The sequence below is a fragment of the Aspergillus ochraceoroseus genome (assembly GCF_002846915.1).
Source record: "Aspergillus ochraceoroseus IBT 24754 chromosome Unknown P175scaffold_3, whole genome shotgun sequence".
NCBI classification, from domain to species: domain Eukaryota; kingdom Fungi; phylum Ascomycota; class Eurotiomycetes; order Eurotiales; family Aspergillaceae; genus Aspergillus; species Aspergillus ochraceoroseus.
Window position 1 is genome coordinate 2277960 of NW_024468478.1, and position 21562 is coordinate 2299521.

A 21562-nucleotide genomic window follows, 5' to 3' on the forward strand; every position below is an offset into this window, starting at 1 on the left:
CGTCAGGCCGCCGTACAAGGGGAAGACCCACCAAGAAGAGATTTATCTGAGTTGTCTACCCGTATGTAGCTTGCTGTAAGTCTGTCGCAGTTTCTTGTTCTTGTTGTTCTTCTTTTTCTTTCCCGCATACAAGGTGTTTGGGGTTTGGCACACAAGCAATGCTTTACATCCTCAGTTAGGTAACAGCAAATTGCAATATACATTATGTGAATTCCATTTCAACTCACTAGCCAATACTAAGAGGGAGTTATTCTCCATAACCTTAACTACTAGTAGTAAAAGTATATACCCAGAGAGTTGTTTGGACTTCCGAACATTACCTCATAAATCATCCGTATTGAATAATATTTACGTAGAACTACTAAAGTATAAAAACCTCCTCATCTCTAGAACTCATAACAATCAAATCTCCCATCTGCCTTGCACTCAATACTCAGCTGCTACGCTCCGTACACGATCTGCTGAAAACCATGGAGCTCAAGGGCCTTCTGCAACGAATGCAGTATAATATCTACCTGCCGTTTCGGCTACACAAACTGCGCCACATGCTGCGAAAGGAGTCCATCTGCGACCCAAGCGGCGGTTGGGTAATGAGGCCATAGGAGTGTTTATTTTGATAGAGCATTTGGCTGGTGTTTATTCATGTATAACTACTTGCTATTTTGGGATCCTTGACTCTGGCTGAATTAGACCCGAACTCCTCCACTCTTGTCTGTTGCCAGTTATTCATTCTCTTTGAATAGATGCAAGTGAAATCTATTCTTTGTTGTCTTTGATCTTGTATGCTACAATGAATGTTTTCCTTCACCCCTTTTGACATTTTGCTCTTCCATTTAGACTTGGTAGCGTCTTTCTCTAATATCCAACTACAGCATCAAGAACCTCGGAACGAATAGTCCCCGCATAACATGAGATTGTCTAGAACGAAGATTCCCCGGATGCATTTCCCCACGTGTGTCGAATATGTCGTGGATTGGCAAAAGGATGGAAAGTAAGTTGAGGCTAAAGGGTTGGACCCTTGGGATAATCCCAGGTTCATGATGTCATGCCATTTCCACCAGCATCAGGCCATTCTGAAGATAATGGATCGATTCTTCCGATCAACTGTCTCTGGGGGAGTAGTAGATAAATTCTTCCGACCCCAGCTCGGGTCTTCCCCCCCCTTGGCAGTCGTATCCGCAAAAGATGAACGTCTTCGATGAGCGATCAGGGCAGATTGCCCTATATAGCTCTCCAGCGTCAAACGACGGGGCCAGCATTGCGATGCTCCTAGAGTTCCTATGGTACGCACGAGAAACATCCCCATCGCGAATTTTGTCTCTATTCTACTACTACATCATTAGTCTTCCGCACTGCGTCCACCTGGTGAACCACCCGGGAGAAATCCATGACATGGACGCCAGAAAAGCGACCTCCCTCCCCCTCATCACGGACGTCACCGGCATGGGCACCAAACACATCATCCAGCACGAGGCCATCACTCGATACCTTCTCAGCACCTATGACACCAGCCACAAATTCTCCTACCCGCAGGACGCAAAGGAGTGCGACGAAATCAACACCTGGCTTTCTTTCCTTTCCCAGACCATCCACCCCCCCGAGATGCCCGAGGACACTCCCTTCGCGCGAAGGGCCCTGACGCTGTACCTCCACCTGGAGCAGCATCTGCAGCAACAGCCGTCTCCCTATCTAGTTGGGAAGAAGTAGTACGTTTTGTATATCTCTTAGGAAAGAGGTAACCCCTGCTCATTGAAAAAAAAAAAAAAAAAACAAACAGTACGCTCGCCGATTTCGCGATTTTCCCGTACGCTGCCGCCGCCAGCTCCGTTGGACTGGACCTGGAACGATTCCCTGAAGTTACAACGTGGTATAATCGGCTGGTAGAGCAGAATGAAGTGCAGAAGGGGATGAAGGCTGTTCATTTGAAGATCTAATTCCAGAGTCGTCTTTTTTGCTGTGATAACTGCCGTTTGGCTATCAGGGATAAGATATAATATACCGCCATTGATATATGTAATTTCCAACCGCAGCTCCTATATAAAAGCCGTTCAGCATCTATCTGAGAAGAAATCAGTTGGAGGACAGAAACTAATCCAGTTCTACATAGCAGGAAAAAAAAAAAAAAAAAAAAAAAAAAGAGTCTCACGAACTCGGGATATGCTTTGAAAACGGTTCAAGATTCAAATGAGCCAAGGTATCTATCTATATATATCTATATCAAAAACGCATGAAAATGCTCACAAAAGCGCAGTTCCGTTGCCGGTTCCCATAACTCATGTCATATATGTACAGCGATGAAGTGATGTTCCTATACCTATACCGGAAAGTGATACACACAATCTATGCATTCTCCGCATGGTACGCCGACTCCTTGCGAGTATTACGGAACTCGTCCTCGTAGGAGTGGATGGTGGGGATCTCGAAATCGCTGCTCTTCCAGGGAGCAACGTTGTTGACATACATCCAGTCGAGCTGCTCCAGGGTCCTGCCCTGGCCCTCGATGACGAAAAAGTAAACGACCAAGCCGCCAACCACCAGACAGCCGGCGAAGACGTATCCGTATGCAAAGTCGATGTCGCCCGTGATGAACGGAGTGAAGAATCCGATCAAGAAGTTCCACAGCCAGTTCGAGGCTGTGGCCAGGGCCATGCCCTTTGCACGGTACTTGGAAGGGTATAATTCGGCGACCAAGGTCCAGATTTGCGGTCCCCAGGTCGTCGCGAAGACTTTTTGTTTTAAAGAGAAAATCAGCGTCCGCGAGAGGGAACGAATTGGTATATTTTTGGTGTGTTGGGATGAAGAGTATCGTTGATACAAGGGGGGCTTAAAGATGCGAGGAATGACTTACATAGAATGAAGAAGCAGGCGACAACCACCATTCCTTTTCCTGGTCCCGGGGTGTTTTCGGGATTCTCGACATCCAGCATGAAATGGCCAATCGAGGCAAAGATCATGAAGCAGATGAACATGCAGGTGGCGCCTGTGATGAGACTCTTGCGACGACCAAAGTTCTCAACAATATAGAGACCGCCAAAGGTACTTCCGAAGTTGACAGCACCCAGGATAAGCTGCGTCACGAAGCTGTTGGAGATACCGGCGCCTCGGAAGATGGTGGTGCCCTAGCATTTCAAGGTTAGTCTGATTTCGGGTGGGAAGCGGCTAGGAGTACGAACGTAGTAGAAGAAGTAATTGGCCCCGGTAAGCTGCTGCAGAGACTGAAGAGTCATTCCCAGGATAATCCGGTAGAACATGCGTGGCGCAGTGAGGAACTCGTGCCACGCCTGCTCCCCAGACTCGGCATCCAACTGAGCCTGAATATCGGCGAGTTCCTGAATGATGACACGATGGTTCTCGGGAACACCATACAGGCGGGACATGGTATGACGGGCATGGTCCACCCGGCCCTGTCGGTAATCAAACCGAGGACTTTCGGGGAACATGGCCATGCCACCTCCCAACAAAAGGGCAAAGAGGAAAGTAAGTCCGAGAGTGATCCGCCACTGGGCGGTGCCGTCGAGGTGGTTGGTTCCCAGATTAATACAGTAGGCCAGGAAGATCCCCAGAGTCATGAACAGCTGGTAGCAACTAATCATGGTACCACGGATGTGACGGGGAGCACTCTCCCCTTGGTACATGGGGACCAGCAAGGAGCAGCCACCAACACCAAGACCGGTCGTCCAACGACCCATCACGACCTGGACCCAGTTACCGGAAGGCGAAGTGATCTGGACGATCAACCCGACATTCAGGATCATGCACCAGAGGGTGATGGACCATTTCCGGCCCAGTCTGTCGGCGATAGGGGCACCAGCCAGGGCTCCAATGAGAGTTCCAATAGAGAGAAGACTAACGATCAACCCAGCACGGACATTGCTGAAATAGTATGACCCATCGGCACCCAGTTCGCCGTACCGCTCGAGATAGTTTGACATTTGTTGGAAGCCGGAAATCTGGCCGGTATCATAACCAAAGAGAAGTCCACCTATCGAAACGAACAATGCCATGGCCGCCGCACGAAGGCTAACTCGGGGGATCGGGGTGTCCACGCCTAGCTCTGGAGGTTTAGAGTTGCCAATGCTCTCCTGGCTGGAATACTGAGGCTGTTGGGATGCAACAGCCGGGCTGATGGACTCGCCATGGTAGGCGGAGGTTTCAACACCCATGGTGGAAGAGAAGATGTACTTTCTCTTTTCAGAAGAACATATGTCAGTCAAGGCTTGATGAAATGAATCGTAAATTGAGGAAGAAGATGTTTTTTTTTTTTTTTCTCTCCGAATAGTTTGGGGAGATATCGAATCCGGGGATGTGCAAGGGGGAACGATCCCCAGGACGACGACCGCCACTCCTGCCTTTTTATAATGCATCAGAGAAAAAAAATTTGCATGGACATCCAGCTCCACCAAGTGTTGGGAAATCAAGCAATGTGGAGAAACCACCAACCGAAGCCATGTCTGTTATCCACATATCCGTAAGCAGAGGACAGAACTCTCGATTACTCTCCTGGAAACCGCCCAAAAGGGAAACATTGGAGGCCCAATGACGATTCAGAACCAAACACCACGCACCCACCTTTCTTACGGGGCCATATGGGATAAAAAGTCAGATTTTACTCCGTACGGAGTACACCCGGCCTGGGAGGGAGAAGCCGGGGGCGAATGGCTTGTCACTGGTTCATACCCGGGACAGCCGATGGAAAAGTACGTAGGAGGCGCTGATGGGACTCGGCTGACCAGATGAAAGCATCGGCTGCGAAAATGGGCCATAGCGGGCCCTTGGGCGAAGTTGCCTGGCCCAAGGCACAGGTTGTGAGAGATGGATCCGTAATTCCGACCCGAGAATGTCGTGAAAACTCGGCACTCGAGGCGCACAATGATGAAAAGTACTCGGCATGCCTACGAATTATACATGGCTTGAAAGCCGTCTTGGCTGTGGCTTGAAGGATCGACGGACCGCTAGATCAGGATGATGCTTGAACTTTTTTTATTTTTATGTTTATTATAATCACGAGCTATCTACGAGTCGGAACTCATACGTGTGTTCTGATTTTCACCCGACATCAACCCCATCTTTGTAGAAGGTCGTCGACGGAATGCGCGGAAAGGGACTGTCTGGAGTTGCGGGAGGGGTGGAGGAGAGCGTGGAGAAGACACACTGGAGAGACGGGTTTTACCTGAAAAGCTGACCGGTGAAGCCTCCCCGTTCTTTACATTCCGGATTTCTCGAGGGAAAGGAGGGGAAATATGGAGAGCATGGCATCATCCTACAGACGACCCTTGTCATCATCTTCCTTTATCTACTCCTTTCCTTTCCACGCCCTGTCTCACGCACCATACAGCACATTTCCATGCACATTGAGGGATAGAATCCTGAATCGCAACCCCATGGACTTCGCTTAGCACCGCACCTTCTTTGGCCTCGGCCCAGTGGCAAGCCGGCCGAAGATGTACCCCGAGCCTGATAAATTCTTACCAAACGATTAGTTAGCTAGTTGCCAATGACTCTTCACACATCCCGGCCGAGCCGAACAACATACATAACAACTCAAATCTGATATACACACCGCACCTCCACAAGCTCCTCAGAATGCATGACAATCTGTTAATTGTCAAATTGTCAACACCGAAGCTCCAGCCAGACTGATGACTAATTGCCACCAGAACTGCGTAGGTTTTAGGGCTGTTGACGTCATGTGATAAACCCGAGCTGGCTGACGTCATTTCGGCACTCCTTCCTCTTTTGATTCTGCCTACCATCCAGGCAACAAAGTATTGGCCTGACGTATTATTATTATTCCGGACTCCGCTCCAATTCAGCCGCTTAAACTTTTATCCCGTCACTCTGAATTGTTGAGGGAGTTTTTTTTTTGGGGTATATCGAGATCCATTAGAAAAGAAACGAAACATCATAGCAATCTTTAGCTCGTAGACTTCGTTCGTATGACAGTATCGGGTGATATAGATTCTTCCGTAAAGCTTCTGTCAACGTCCTATTGCTCTGAGGAGTCGGGCTTTGCTCTTGATTGGGCCCCCGAACATTCTTTTATCTCAATCATGGCAAGAAAGACATCTCCATTTCGAATCCGGGGAATGGATTGATAGGCGTGGTTCGGCGATTTGGTGCATAATCTCAATTCTTCCAGGTAAAAATGACACGAGCGTCGACGCTGATGATCCTCAAGAACTAATCTCGACACGAAACGGGTATATCTACCCCCAGGCTGGCGAGCATAAAACTGGACCCTAATTTGCAGTTACAATGTGGCGTGTTACATCTGCACCTATAAAGCAGAATAAACTAGCCAAACGGAAGGCTAAAACGCCATACACTGCTGTGGCGACGGCGACAGATCCGCCTCGCTCACTATGACACGGATCAAACGCGGCCAGACACGAAACCATTTACCTGATACCGATCGGTTTGACAATGGGGTCAACTTTTCTTGGAATGGGTGGTTTCTTATGCGAGACAAGTCTCCCTTTTTGGCCGCAGTCTGGATCAAGAACGGAGCTTGGTCCGGTTTCGAAGATATATCCACCCAATATCGAACACTTTAGGTACAGGGATTGTCTCTGACAGGAAGATTATGTCCAGATATGCCGTACTACATGGGCCTGTTACGGAATATAAAAGACATGTGTTCGACTCAGGGCCCTGGGAGAAAACTGGACGACCGCATCGGCCACACTCCTTCAGAATTATAGATAACGAAAGGGGAAAAAAAAAAAAAATGAAGGTCTCACGCCCTTTTGTATCCCTAGTTGGCATGGCGTTGGCACAGCTGGTCTATGCCCTGCCCCCGATGACGACTCGCACAGGGTCTGGATCCTTCCCCACTACTTCGGGTGTGCAGTTCGTCATCGACGGTGAAGCAGGCTATTTCCCCGGCTCCAACTCATACTGGATTGGATTCTTGACGAACGATCGCGATGTGGACCTGGTGTTCGACCATATGAGGGAGTCAGGGCTGCGCGTGCTGCGGGTTTGGGGGTTTAACGACGTGAATGCGGTGCCCTCGGCTGGAACGGTATATTTCCAACTTCATCAGAATGGAAAGTCGACAATCAACACAGGCAAGGACGGCCTGCAGCGTCTGGACTATGTGGTTCAGTCTGCCGAGAAGCGCGGAGTCAAGCTTATCATCAATTTCGTCAACTATTGGAACGACTACGGTGGTATGAACGCATACGTGCAGGCGTACGGCGGTTCCTCCAATGCCGATTTTTATGCCAGCGACAAGATGCAGGCTGCGTACCGTGCATATATCAACGCCGTTGTGTCTCGGTATATTGACTCTCCCGCCGTGTTTGCATGGGAGCTGGCCAATGAGCCTCGCTGCAAGGGATGCAACACCACGGTTCTGCACGATTGGATTGCCCGCACCAGTCAGTACATCAAGTCGCTGGATTCCAAGCACATGGTTTGCATTGGCGATGGTATGTCCCTGGTTCCCCAAGGCAGAAATGAAGAACGTTAACAAGAGTAGAGGGCTTCGGCCTTGACACTGGCTCCGATGGCAGCTATCCATATGGATACTCTGAGGGATCCGACTTTGCAAAGGGGCTGTCCATTGACACTATCGACTTTGGGACGTTCCATCTCTACCCAGGCAGCTGTATGTCCTCTTTTTTTTCTTTTTGCTTTGCTCTACTCTACCCATCCCATACCTACGTGCTGACGAGATAGGGGGCACTACCAATGACTGGGGCAATGGCTGGGTCGCGTCCCACGGCGCTGCATGCGAGGCTGCTGGCAAGCCCTGCCTCTTTGAAGAATATGGTGTGACTTCTAACCACTGCGCCGTCGAAACGCCATGGCAAACGAGCGCCCTAAACACCACTGCCGTGTCGGCTGACTTGTACTGGCAGTACGGCGACACTCTGAGCACAGGCAAGTCGCCGGACGATGGAAACACCTTCTACTATGGAACAGAAGCGTTTGAGTGTTTGGTGACGGACCATGTCGCAGCGATCAATGCGAAGAGCCGTCGACATGGTTAGCAGACAGGGTAGTCTTGCGACGGAGGGTTGTCGCGTTGTTCTCGTGTATTGATAGTAGTAGTAGACACGAACAGTCAGTCCCGAGGAAATTATTATATCAAAGCCTCTAACTCGATCTGCCCATTCTTGATACAGGAGTTCAAAACTGAATTACGGACCGATATATTACAACTCGTGAAAAGCTCTGATCCCCTAATTCATGCTCTTCACTCTCCCAGCCAGTGCAATCTAGCACGGCTGCTGCATCGTCTGTTTCCGGTTCAACAAGGCCATCAAAGAACAAGTATCGAGAAGCCCGAGCCACTCCGAGATACGTGGGCGAGGAAATTGAAGAATCTGGGGTATGTATCATTGTCGTTTGGGGGGAGTGAGTGTCTATTTCGAGAGGGTTTTTTTTTTTTTTTTTCACTGATACTTTGTATAAAGGGGTTCTTGTCAGGTTATTATTATTACTATTACGATTATTATTATTGCTGTGATTATTATCCACTACGGCAGCCTACCTGTGTGTATATAACCCCCTTCAATCTACCATCAGTATATCAATATATGAATGACAATGTTGCTTTTCCAAACGCCTCACCTTTCGAGGATTAATCCCGCACAATGTAAAACCCCCCGCCGGATTCGTGCTCTAAACCACTCCGTACCCCAACCCGCTCAGCCATCTTCCAGCCGCGCGTTCGCACATTCTCGTAGCCCTCCTTTGTTCGCTCCATCCATCCCTTAGGGCTAGAAGTGGAATCCGGCCCCCAGAGCGGGTGCTCGAGTATCCCCCGCGCACACTCCATGTCGCACTGCTCCGCGAGCACGGCCGCCTCCGCCGCCGTCTGACGTGCAGACACCAGCTCCCTTTCAGTCCGCGGAGGCGGCGGCGCGATATCCGGACGGAGAAACCCGAGAACACGGAGGTTGATGGTTGCAGGGAGAGGCGTTGGCACGGGATCGTCGAGGAACCGGAGGGCGGCCACTTTACGCGTGGTTTGGGACAGGGAGACCGGTCCCGTCGTTTGGGCGGCGTCCCATGTGCGCATGGAAAAGATCACAGCCTGCCAGGGGTGGTCCGAGGCACAGCGTGCCCAGCCGAAGAAACCCCCGTGGAATTTGGCTTCGACGTCGGAAGGGATTTTAAGGGCTATGCGGGAGGCATCGAGGGCGTGCGTCGGACGCGCTGTGAATTCGATCGGGAACGGGGGTTGCGGCCCGTTCTCGAGCGAGGGCTGTGCTGTGTCGGGAATATTGGGATCCGCCGTGTCTCTGGCGATCCTGTCGGCCAATCCGCTACAAGAATAAGCTGTCGACGCAACTGTTGTCGCTGCCGTCTGTTTCAGCCAGCCAGGTTTATACGGGGCGACCGCGGACTGTGCTGCCGTCGTCACCGGCGCAAGAACCGTTTGGGCTGCCGTGCGAGCGTACGATCCCAAAACCAGAGCTCCAACCTCGAGCGGCATCGAGGCCAAGCTTGCCCCCCGAACCGAGCTAGGGTCTTTGGAGGTGGAAAATAGGCGGAAAACCGGACTGCGGCAGAGAACCTTCTTTTGTCCGTGGCACAGCACGAGCTGAAAATATCCATCCCCCGCGTCTGCAGGGATCCGAGCCACCACAGTCTCGCGAAGTCGGTGGGTGTCTCGAATCCGGGCCGCGGCTTTCTTGCGAAACTTGGAGATGTCGCGTTGCCAGGCGCGTTCGGTTGCAGGCTCAACTTGGTCGGCACGTAGAGCTAGAGGAGGAGGGATGTTGATCCAATCATCGTGCAAGTGTAGGACGGCTTTGGCGCGCATTCCGGTCTTGCCAGTCCATCCTTTGGGTTGTAGCCACAGCGAGCGATCGGCTGGAATGCGGGTGTCGGCGAAGATGGAAACTGTTACAGATGTAGTTGGACCGCGATAAAAGATGACCCCAGGGGAATGGCGGAGGATAGAGTAATGTTTGGTGGATTCAGAGGGGTGGTGGATGAGGCCACCAAGAAAATGCCGGGTGTCTTCATAAAACGACGGTTTTTCGGAGCTCGCGGGGATCGAAGTTTCGGCTCGCGGGATGGCAGGAGTCGCAGCGGCGTGGTACGAGGCCCCGAGATTGGGGTGACTTCGATATCGAGGGATTGAATGAGGCGGTTGGAGTGAGGTAGGGGGTTGTGAATTTTGCAGCGGATGTGGCGGAGGTCGAGGATTTGGGGTCAGGGGTCGTTGGACAACTCCATATTGGGTTGGTGAGGAAGCTGGCACTGGTTTGCGCCTTATTTCCATGTATAAGTAGCTAGTAGAAATGCAATTGGTTAATTTAGTGATGGGGCTGAAGCTATTTAACCCTACAAAAGACATCTATATATATAGAATGCGGTGGTGATGTTGCGTCACGTGGGTCATGATTTCATCCAACTTTCTCTGATTCCCACCAAATGAGAACATTAAAAGACTAATATGAAGAGTAGTATAGCTGAGATCAATAGTGAGACCTAGATCGGATTGCTCTCAGAGTGTTGGAGACCAAGTAACAGCTGGCTTCCGTACCTGAAGCTAAGGAGTCACCGTATCTGGGATTTAACAAGCACGTTTTGGATGAGAAATGGAATATATTTTGGGTATGGAGAACAGAGTATAGGCTAGATGAACTGCATTACGAGAGAAACTTCCTTTCTCTCCAATTGGCTATGAATTTCCTCACCGTCTCCTCTCCGACTCTCTCCATTTCGCGTAGGGTCCGCGAATGCTTCCTCGCCACGCGCGTATCCAATCCTCCACGGCACGACATCAGCTCGAAATTCTGATCCAACCAGTTTGCCATGACTCTTGCAGGATTCTCGCCTCTGTTACTCTCCTCCTGCCTCACTCGCTGAATCCACTCCTTGAAAGGGACCGTCGTCGCGTTTAGCTCCTCTGCTATTATGCCTACCACAGTGCTCCAATTTTGACCCACTGGATTGTCTATGTGGTATATTTCTTCAGGGTCAGACTCAGCCAGGAGTAGCTCCGACAAGACATGGGCTGCCACGTCCACTGGGGTCCATCCCATCTCTCCTTGTAGCGTAGGAAATACCCCGAGTGTTTGCGAAGATTTTACCATGGCGGGGAAGTGCTCCGGTGTATTCCAGTATCCTGTTTGAGCTGAGCCTGCAATCTGGCCTGGCCGTGTTACCGTGGCTTGAAACCTCTCGGGATATCGCTGCAGCGTCTCTTGAACCATCCGCTCACAGACAAACTTTGCCTCGTTGTAGCCGTTCGCCATTACCTGTTCAATCTGAGTTCGTTTTTCCAGTGCTCCTCCGCCTCCCACGGTTCCTATTGATGAAACAAACACGAACCTGAGAGGGCGAGCTCTCATTTCCGCGGCATCTCGTGCCAGATCCAGCAAGTTCCGTAGCACACGGAACTGAGGTTCGAAGCTGGATAGAGGCATTACGCCGTTCATGGGCCAAGCGTTATGTATGATGTGCGTCACACTGGTCTGCAGGAATTTGTATTGATCGGGAGCAAGGCCTAGCTCTGTGCATTGTGAGTTGACCTCCAGTACGACTAGCTTAGCTTCCTCCGCGGCAGAAAGAGATAGTCCTTTTTCAGCAAATGACTTCTGCTGTCGCCGTAATGGATCCTCCCCGGAGATCCGATTCAAACATACCACGGTATCGACGGTTGAAAGGGTCGCCAGGTGTGCGACAACATGGCTACCAAGACTCCCTGATGCACCAGTTACTAACACACAAGTTTTGTCTGATTCAGTGGAATGTTCATGGAGGGACATTCCGGGAGCAGTGAACCCCTGGATGGCTTTTTGGGCATACTTTTCTACAACCTGCATCCTCTCAATGTGCTTCAAGACAGGGCTAGGCAGTCGCTCTCCTTGCTCCCCTTGTGCAGTGGCGAAAATCACCCGCTGTATACTAACCTCCTTCGACTCTCCATCAGACCAGTCGACATGTCCGTATCCGGCTGCATGCAAGTCCTCCTCCCAGCGTTTCTCGCTGGTAATTGCATGTGTCCGTCCATCGTTAAAGACCCACCATCCACGGAATAGTCCAAACACCAGATCAATCGCAAACACAGGCTGCGTCATCTCAAGCATCATCAACACTCCGTCGGCACGAAGTGCCTGGCGCATGTTCCTCGTGGACTCTTGCAAGTTCGATGTCGCATGTACAGCATTACTTGCAATGATAATGTGCTGCGTTCGCTGCAGCTCTGCCGCAGGCGGCTTCTCGATATCATGAACGCAGTACCGAATAAACGGATAATCTTTGAATTTGCGTCGTGCCTGTGCCAGAAATGCCGGGGAGATGTCACTAAATGTGTATTCAACCGGGACCGGGAGAGCAGCTAGTAGTGGTAGAAACCACTTCGTTCCGCCACCTGTGCCGGCACCCATTTCGAGGATCTTCAATGGCCCACACCCTCCTGCTGCAGAGGAAACTACCTTTTCTACAACTCGCCGGATATACTCAGCCATTAGTTTATATCCGGCCACGTTGTGTGGCTCCTCCCCATACATCCACGAAACTAGCTGCTGGCCCTCGGGTGTGCCGAATATCAGATGCAGCCCGTCTTGCTCACCACGCAGTACTGAAGCAAGCTGACTACCTGTATAGAACGCGAGTTTGCTGGCACCGGCATATTCAGGATACTCGCTCTCGATTTGGCTGAGGATGCTGGTGCTGGATTCAGTGGGTGCCGATATTTCTGAACGAACGGCAGTCATCCCGTCGAGACTAATGAGGCAGGCTTCTTCTAGGCGATTGTAGAGATAGTCGACCAGAGATTGATGTTGAGAATCAAAGGGAATGCGACGAAGGCGCTCACCAACTTGAGCTGACCGAATATTGCTTCCCAGAGTCTCAAACGCTTCAAGGGTAAGAACCACGCAGAGCTTGACTTGCAGCGGGGTGAACTCGTGGAGACGACCGCTGCACTGGTTCTCTTCCAGGAACCGATCCGTGAAGGCTTTTGTCCCCCGAAATGCTTCCACACTGACTTCGAATGGGAGGCTCAAGTCAGCGGTGTCAGAAACGCTGGTGAGAGACTCAGTAGGACTCGAGGGCTTCCGGTCACTGCTAGTGCTAGAGATGACGGTGGCACTGTCGATGCTGTACAGGCTCCCATTCTCGGGAACAACAACACCTACAGCGGCCTGTACGCAGCGGACTAGATCTGCAAATGTCTCCGCCTCGAGCAACTCCTCCACGGATAACGTGCGATGGAAAGCCTCTTCCAACTCGCGGGCGAGCTCCATCGCCATGAGCGAGTCTACCCCAGCATTCGCCAAGTGGCTATCATTCTGAATTTCATCGGGGTCAAGGGCACAGAATTCCGCGACAACAGCTTTCACACGCTCGACTAAATCAGCGGATGAAGAATTCTCCTGCGGCCTCTTCTCTTCTTTTGGCCCTTCCTCTCGCTTCGGAACTGACCCCCCCAATAGTCGTATAAAGAGATTCTTCGCTACTCGAGAATATCGCAGCCCTAGAAAAACCTCCGCGAGATCTCCATCGGCTCCAAACACGAATACATCGCTTGTGTACCACCCATCGGCTCGTTGGTGTTTTGCGAATACCTCCCAAGTATCTGGCCTTGGTGTATCGAGATTTGCATAGCGGGGGGACCGCATCCACTGTTCGATCCCACTGGCAATGTAGATCTCGTCGTCCGGACGATCTGTCATGCAATTCACCCAGAACCCGCCGATTTGACTGAAGGAATCGCACAAGAAGGCATCGGCCCAGGTCTGTCCGGAGTATCGTTTTATGACCCGGCCAGCACTCTCATTTCCCTTCCCAACAAGCTTCTGGACCCCGCGATAGGGCTGGGAGTACTCCACTATCTCCGAGAAAGTACGATACACGTTCTGCCCTTGCAGAATATCGTCCACATCCGGGTCCGAGAGAAGCTCCTTGCATCGCGAATGGCTGACCAACCTGGAGTACCGCGTAAACTCCGCTTTCAGCTTTCCGTCGGAGGGATCGTGCATGGTTACCCGTCCGGTACAGTGCAGTAGTAGCAGGGAGCAGCCCGGTCCAGGCTGGCGATCTTGACTTTGGAACTTTAGACTCCAGGTATATTTGCTGTCTGGCTCGGCGGTCAACTCTAACCACACCTCTCGATTAGGATTCAGACACAAGGGCGCCTCGCTGCCCACATCATGCATACTTGGGATTCTTCCCTTGTTGTCGGGGAGCGATCTTAACGCCTCAACAGCGTAATCAAGCAACAGCGATGCCGGCGCGATCGGTGCCGTCTTTGCCGCGCAATGTCCCGATACAGACTCGATATACCATGGATGATTTGTGTGGATGAGAAATTTAGCTCGTCGCTGGAGAGAGTCCTGATACCCGACAAAGGAGAAGCGAGGCTCGTCTTCTGGGGATTCGGATTTGTCGTTCATAGAGCTAGCGGTGATGGGAAGCGGCTTATTCTCCAGCCAATGCCGAGATTTTTCAAACTGGTACGGTGGGAGAACGAGAGGGGTGTATTCCCTGCTCTGCAGAGGGTGGTGGGCCCAAAACATACAAGAGATACGGTCCTTCCATAGACCGATCGTTGCGTCTGTGAGACTCTGCAGCGAAGAACCCGTGCTCATATTCAGTGAGTGAAACGCGTGCTCTGATCCACTGGAGTCCAGTGCCCTCCGGACCATCGAGGCAATCGTGGAATTTGATCCTGCTTCCAGCCAGACGGAAGGGCCGTGTTGAGTGGCTAAGCGCCGAACAGCATCTTCAAAGTGAACGGGCTGGCGGAGATGATCTCCTATAACGGTGGATGGCGGAATTCCGTTCTCAGCCATGGCAGTGGCACGCTCCAGGGTTATTCGCGGAGTGTTCAATTTCAAACCGTCTGTGACTTGATATAGCGCCGGAAGTATGGTGTCAACAAGGGAGCAGTGAAACGCATTTGTGATACTAAGCCTTTTAACGCGAACGTTAGGGTCACTTTCCAAGGTCTCTTGCAGCGTATCTACAGCTCGAGTGGGTCCTGCGATGGTAAAGCTTCTTGGGCCGTTGAAGCAGGCTATACTCGCGCCTGAGCCTTCCATGTGTTGTTTGAGGCCAGCTTTATCGCCCTCGACAGCGAGCATTGCCCCCGGATCTTGGCCCCAACTATCTCGAATCAAGACTGCCCGACGGAGGATCACTGTTAGCGCATCAGGGAGAGACAACACTCCCGAGATGCACAACGCTGTCAATTCACCAAAGCTGTGCCCGACAACCGCTGTGACGTTTAGTCCAGAGTCGATCCAGCTACGCGCACATGCATATTGCAGAGAGAACAGCTGGGTTTGTAGCTGGACAGTGTCGGACACGGGTGTTGCAGAAAAGATTCCGGGGTAAATACTCTTCTCCCCCATGGCTGTCAGAAGACTATCGCATGCGTCAAGGTGAGACCGGAATAAGGGGAAAGCATCGTATAAGCTTCGATCAATGCCGACACATCTGCCTACTTGCCCGCCAAAGCAAAGGATGACTGGTCGAACAGTCTTTTGTACCCGTACAAGAGGTTTCTCGTCTCCATCTCCTAAGGCTGCTAACGTGGAGTCCAATTGTGTTAGAGACTTCGCACAAAAGACACCCTGGCAGTTCAAACTCGGATTCGACTGTCGAGCGACATGAAAAGCGAGATTCGCCAAGGACACGCCCTTTGTCTCTGTCTGATGAGCGAGGAATTCACGAAACTTCACAGCATACGCCTGCAAGCGAGCCTTTTCGGAGGCGCAGAATCGAAACGGTAACGGTACATCATTATCGTGTACGCCGCCAGTTACCTCGACAATACTTTTCGGCCCTTGAGTCAGGACTATGGACGCATTTGATCCGCAAGCACCATAATTGTTGATCAAGGCAGCTCGGAATCCAGAGTCCCATGACTTCAAGGTTGTGGCAATGTCGATATGGTCGTCAGGGGAGACTTTTATATGTTGATTCAGGGAGTGAAACCCGGGCTGTGGTGGGATCTGCCCTTCTTGGATCATCAATACAACCTTGCACAAGGCAATCATGCCAGAGACTCCCTCCGTATGGCCTACTAGCCCTTTCACCGACCCCAAAGCTAGTTTCCCTGGTCTCCTTGGCCCACCAAGTACCTCACGCACGCCCCGGTATTCCGCCGGGTCACCCGCCTGCGTGCCTGTACCGTGTGCTTCAACAACTGTAATATCTCTTGGGTATAGCCTCGCGCACCGGGTCACCTTTTCGAAAAGCCCGGCTAGGGACGGCGCATCGGGGACAACAATGGGTGTACAATTGTCATTCTGTTCCACAGCTGTCCCGGCTATGGTTGCTAGGACGGGATCGCCATCTGCAATGGCGTCCGAGAGCTTTTTAATGTAAATTGCAGCGAACCCCTCCCCGCGACAGTATCCATCGGCATTGGCATCGAAAGGCTTACAGGCTCCCGTGGGCGACAGAAACGATGCCCCAGCAAGGTTGTCATATGCCAGCGGACTGGTGATTGCATTCGCGCCACCTACCAGGGCGGCAGTGCAGTCTCCATTCATAATTGCTCGGCAGGCATGATGCAATGCAACAGCGGAACCGGAACATGCAGTATCGATGCAAAGTGACGGGCCGCGCCAGCCAAAGTAATGCGAGAGTTTACCGGCCAGAAAGCTGCGTAGTAAACCCGTGGCCGCGTACGCAGATGCAGGGTAACAGTTCACGTTGTGTTCGTAGTCGACAGTGCAAGAGGCAATATAACAGCCTATGTTCTTGGAAGTAGGAAGAGGGTGCGTGAAATATCCCCCTTGCTCAAGAGCTTGGTATGCAACCTGGAGGATGAGACGTTGCTGCGGATCTTGGGAAATAACCTCTCTTGGTACCTTCTTGAAGAACTTATGATCAAAGGCGTCGATATCGCGCACAAAGTTTCCAAACCAGGGCTTCTTGCTTGCGTCCGGGCGCCAGGGCGTTTCGTAATCGGCATGTCGCTCCCGGGGCATTTCACGGTGTTGGGATTCGCCTTTGCAAAGTAGCTGCCAGAACTCATTGAGGTCATCTGCTCCAGCAACACGACAGGCCATTCCGACAACGGCGATATCGGTCTCTGCTGGTGGGCGACCAGAGAGTTCATGGTCGCGACTTAGGGTTTGGGAAAGGTCCAGGTCTGCAAAGTGGACGACTCCTTGAGGTAGCTGGGGAAGGAATGTCGGTGGAACACACCGTTCTGGACCAAACTCTATAACAATGGACTCAGGGTTGGTGAGATAGGCCTGATGTACGGAGGAAAAAGTCTTCAACCAGACACAAGGCTGAGCTAGAACGGCGCGTAGGACAAGCTGGTGTAATGGTGGTCCGCAGCGTACTGGCTCTCCAGTAGTATTTTCTCTCAGCGGACGCACAAGACTCTTTGCGTCTGGAAGCTGGAGTTCACAGTGCGCGTCACACAGTGAGAACAAAGCTGGCAAAGTATCTTGATGACCAGGCCAATGGTAGCGCCCATTGAAGTCCACGCGATTTGCAGAGAAGCCGGCAGATTGTAGGGCGTGTTGCAGAGAGGCCACACTTTGCCGTCGGGTCATAACAGTAACGCGATTTTCATCATAACGGACCGTGATATATGACTGTTCCGGTTAGTGGTACTCGATATGAAGACGAGAAGAATGGCGTGGACAAAGCTTACCCCTGGATGAGCGTGGAGTAGTTCCGGCAGACGACCTTCAAGCTCGGGGGTTTTCCACATCGTTGCTAACGATGTGTACCCTTCTTCAAATTCCTTCATGTCCCCGATTGCCCCTAACAGCATCGATAAACGCATCGCCACAGCCTCGAGAGCTTGCAACTGATCCCTTGTGTCCGCTGCTGAAGCAACCGCAGCGCTAAGGAATCCAATGCAGAATCCAACGATCTCCACCACGGGGGATTCATCGGTGGTGATAGTACCGTCTTCCACGTACTGAGGATGTGTGAAACGCAGATACTGTCCATACTGCGTGAAATGGGTCATCATCAGCAACGGGGCGAGCTGAATATACGCCAGCGGAAACTTTGCCGTACTGAGGTCATCGCATCGAAACCATCGTTCGAGATCTCGCAGCTTTTGTTCCCCGGAAATGCATTGCAACGATGGAAGATGTTCCGTGGAGGCCAACCGGTAATATCTGGGTAGCTCAGCAAGCACGTCTAACATCCAGTGATACTCCGGATTATCAAGGACAGTAGTGCGGAGCTGACGGAAGTCATCAGCGTCAAAGGAAAGCCATTGGCAACCGAAAAGAAGGACCGCATTCCCCCCAGCAGGAGGATGGAGCTGCCTTGCTATGGCCATGACGATGGAGATAGATTATGGCCGTTGCTACTGTGCCTCTGTCCCCATGGTACCGGGCGTAGCTCATATAATACCATTACATTGTTTGCCATGATAATTTCCCCCTATTCCAGGAATCCGTATCAGTGACGTGGGTCCAAGGGAAGAGCAATACCTGCACGACTGTCTGTTATAAAAGGACCTGTGCAACCAGGCTGTACAGAACTGATCTCCGTGTTCGAGAGGCCTGTAGCCGCGAGGTTCGAGTTTTGCATTTTCGACCAACCCTCATTGATTTCTGCGAAAAGCCAAAGTTGCTTTTTCTTCGGGTCCTTTTATTATTCGCCCTCTACTTTTCCTTTCTGCTCTTCTCACAATGAACCTGGCTAACGTGCCCTACGACCGGAGTTTTCTTGTCGGAAAATCTCCTCGGGAATCAGCATTGGCGAATAATGACTGGATGAGGAGACGTGACACGATGCATCGCCAGATGTATATATACTCCGGCGGGTATAGCCAATAAGAATACAGTAGAACTGGGAGGAGGGCTATGAACGATGGTCATGGAGATGAGGGAAGGCTTACCTCCGTTCTCAACTTCCTCGATCCGGAGAATTATGGGAGAGGTAGCCCGGTGAACAAGAACAGGCTCATATAGAGGGCTTAACCTTTATATATAGTCTATCAGATGAATCTTACGTCCCTCGTACTCTGAGAATGCACATTGAATTGAATCAAAGAAGAGTTTATTAACTTTATATCGGGGTAACAGTCTTAACCCGCTATGCCCTAACCCTATACGCCCCTGGAAGAAAACCAAGCATTACTAGTGTTGACCTCAATAGATGACATTGTTGTCACGATTACGATGGAAAAAAATGGGCTGTGCCCTGTCACAGCCAAGTCTAGAGCCCTATGAATCCAGTCACAGGAGGAAAGGAAATAGACCAGATTGCTTTGCCCTGTTGTGCCACGTTTTGATTCGAACGCTTAGACAGAGATCGATATGCGCGGACTATGTACTGGGTTCTTGACCAAGTCCAGGTCCTGAAGACATCCCGTAACCTCTTGCAACATGCTGTCGAAGGTTGTATCTAGGTAGGTATGCCCTGCGAAGAACTCGCTGCACATCAGAAGCGGGATTGGCATCAAGGGATGCACCTGGCTTCGTTAGATTGCTTTCCCTCTCTTCGCTCGAGGTAAGGGAACGAACGTACTTTGAAATACCCTAGCTGACTCTGGACCTTGACCAGATTCACTACTTCATGAGCTGCCATGACGCACAACCGCTCATCCTGGATGATTCCGAGTAAATGATCACCTGTTTTCCAGGTGATTGATTCGAGCACGCTATGCAAAAAAAGAACCATCGTATGCGCTGTAATCCGGGCGAACATGAGCATCGGGTCAATGTGCGCTGATGACGAGAGTATCTGAATGCGGTAATTGAGCAATTCATGGAGCCATTGATGGCGGCTCCAGAATCCCTGGAAGACATCGCCGTTGATTTGCTCAACAGTAGCCTTTTGTCGGTGCGAGATTGCTCGTCCACATATCGTCGCCAGGACAATATACTCGGTAAATGAGCCCAGAACATCTGTGTCGCAGTTGTTGCTGCTGCCCATAATGACATCCGGTAGATACCTCGTCAGGACTGGCTGACCTGTCTGGAATTCCTCTTCGGGGGCTGGGAGGCGTGTCACGATCTATCCGGTCAGCGGCGCGTGTGAGCGTTAGGAGCGGGCCAGAGACTCACCAGCTGCTCGTTCAAGGTAAACGGGAGCCCAGCATGGCAACTAATGAATCGGTCGAGGGAATACGCCATCCAGAATGTCCGTCGGCCCTCCTCCAGCCCCGTCCAGTCGATCAATTTTGTTTCTTGGTCCCTCGTCACCAGGACTGAGGTATTTGGGTCGTCTAGCTCGTATAATCGCATTCCTAAGACAAGTCGGCAGCATCGACCAACGCTCATCCAGGCCTGAAGCGGTGAAAGTTGCATGTACTCATATATACATATCAATACCCATGCCTGGGCTTGCTCAATCCCTGTATTTGCATCGGCCAGAGGGCCTTGGAGCTCTAATTTATCCAGCATTCGTCGTGTTTCCTGGTAGAGCACATCCCGAAGAGCGCGAAACTGGGCAGAAAGTGAGGCCGCGAGAGTCCACATGGCGTACTGAAGGCATATTTGGGCTTCACGCTTCTTGGACTGCTTAGCCCAGACTTGATATCGCCATCGTTGCAGAATTGGAGCAAAGGAGTGTACCCGATCAAAGTACAATTGGTCACTAGCTTGTTAGTCCTCGACTCGCGTCTCTGCTAAATCATGGCCAAGACGTACAGATCTGCCCGCATCAATTCAGTGACAAGTCTCGGCTGCGTGGGTGAGCCAGGCGAGCAGGGAGACTTTGTACTCGTTCGCCTGCCGTCGGAGATAGACTCGGTGCATGATTCACGAAGAGCGCTCATATCTCGCAAGGGGTCGTCCTCTGAGTCACAGTCCAGCAATGGTCCATCGAAAAGTGTAGCCATTTGATGGTTGATTTCTGGATGCTGGTCGGCGAGACAGCGTTCAAGAGCGGCTGCAGATTTTAGCAAGTGTACCTTGACCTGGCAAGGTCGAAACCTACCGATTCGAGTCCGAAGCGTTCGTAGTTGTCCTTTTCGAGGACCGCGTGGTAATCGTGTGGTACTGATCTTGCATTCGATGCCAGTCTCGTAACAAACCTGACATTGCGGCCGCTGCCGGTCACATCGAACCTTGCGTCGACGGCATTCTTCACACGCTGAACCGGGGCGTTGGCGCGGTACAGTTGGGGAAGATACCATCTCCAGTCTCCTGGATCCTCCGAATGTAAGGATCCGTGGGCGTGTTCAAGTGAAGATGCGATGAGCTTCCTGTGAGCTGGGACTTCACGAGGGACCTTGACGTCTGTGGATACAACCTCGTATTTATTGAGTGCAGACAATTCAATAATAGCGATCAGACACACTTGCAACGATAGCCGATAGGAATCCAAATCAAATCACAATAATGGGTTTCTTTTCTTCTCTCCACACGGCGGATACGCGGGCAAAGCAAAGAGATGGGATTGGATATGAAAAGTGTACCCAAAGCGAATGGACAAAATTCTCTATCATTCTCACCATTAAGCTCATATGCAATGTATCGTACTAATTCCCACGATGATCACTCTGCCTAGGGGAGAACAGTAGGGAGGCAAGATTCGCTCTAACCAGCCTGCACAGAAGCAAAAAGCAAGTACATGCTCGGAAAAGCGAGTCAATGTAAATGTAGCAGCCTGTTTGCCACCATTGGAAACGTGTTGAACGGAGAGAACAGCA

General features: G+C 51.3%; 6 protein-coding genes across 6 annotated transcripts; 2 read left to right on the top strand and 4 right to left on the bottom strand.

The window, feature by feature from the left end:
• The first annotated feature begins 1160 nt into the window (after window positions 1-1160).
• Window positions 1161-2110, top strand: P175DRAFT_0500915 (glutathione S-transferase family protein). Its single transcript, XM_040897052.1, has 2 exons — window positions 1161-1706; window positions 1778-2110. Exons 1-2 carry the CDS (start codon window positions 1186-1188, stop codon window positions 1932-1934), a joined length of 678 nt encoding a protein of 225 aa, XP_040753458.1. The 5' UTR covers window positions 1161-1185; the 3' UTR covers window positions 1935-2110.
• A 159-nt stretch (window positions 2111-2269) lies between these two features.
• On the bottom strand, window positions 2270-4242 carry P175DRAFT_0500917 (uncharacterized protein). The gene is made up of 2 exons (XM_040897053.1): window positions 3174-4242; window positions 2270-3119 (listed from the first exon to the last, which is right to left on the bottom strand). The coding sequence occupies exons 1-2, from the start codon at window positions 4161-4163 to the stop codon at window positions 2748-2750; spliced, it is 1362 nt and encodes a 453-aa protein (XP_040753459.1). The 5' UTR covers window positions 4164-4242; the 3' UTR covers window positions 2270-2747.
• Window positions 4243-6727: 2485 nt separating this feature from the next.
• On the top strand, window positions 6728-7997 carry P175DRAFT_0492671 (glycoside hydrolase 5 family protein; the record flags this gene model as incomplete). The annotated part of the gene is made up of 3 exons (XM_040895907.1): window positions 6728-7433; window positions 7484-7612; window positions 7684-7997. 3 exons carry the CDS (start codon window positions 6728-6730, stop codon window positions 7995-7997), a joined length of 1149 nt encoding a protein of 382 aa, XP_040753460.1.
• Window positions 7998-8435: 438 nt separating this feature from the next.
• Window positions 8436-10263, bottom strand: P175DRAFT_0500923 (LipA and NB-ARC domain protein). Its single transcript, XM_040897054.1, has one exon. The coding sequence runs from the start codon at window positions 10241-10243 to the stop codon at window positions 8591-8593; it is 1653 nt and encodes a 550-aa protein (XP_040753461.1). The 5' UTR covers window positions 10244-10263; the 3' UTR covers window positions 8436-8590.
• Window positions 10264-10613: 350 nt separating this feature from the next.
• On the bottom strand, window positions 10614-18238 carry P175DRAFT_0492673 (putative polyketide synthase; the record flags this gene model as incomplete). Its single annotated transcript, XM_040895908.1, has 2 exons — window positions 10614-17534; window positions 17594-18238. 2 exons carry the CDS (start codon window positions 18236-18238, stop codon window positions 10614-10616), a joined length of 7566 nt encoding a protein of 2521 aa, XP_040753462.1.
• Window positions 18239-19207: 969 nt separating this feature from the next.
• On the bottom strand, window positions 19208-21046 carry P175DRAFT_0436324 (Zn(II)2Cys6 transcription factor; the record flags this gene model as incomplete). Its single annotated transcript, XM_040893796.1, has 5 exons — window positions 19208-19378; window positions 19435-19923; window positions 19974-20505; window positions 20559-20799; window positions 20848-21046. The coding sequence occupies 5 exons, from the start codon at window positions 21044-21046 to the stop codon at window positions 19208-19210; spliced, it is 1632 nt and encodes a 543-aa protein (XP_040753463.1).
• Window positions 21047-21562: the final 516 nt, after the last annotated feature.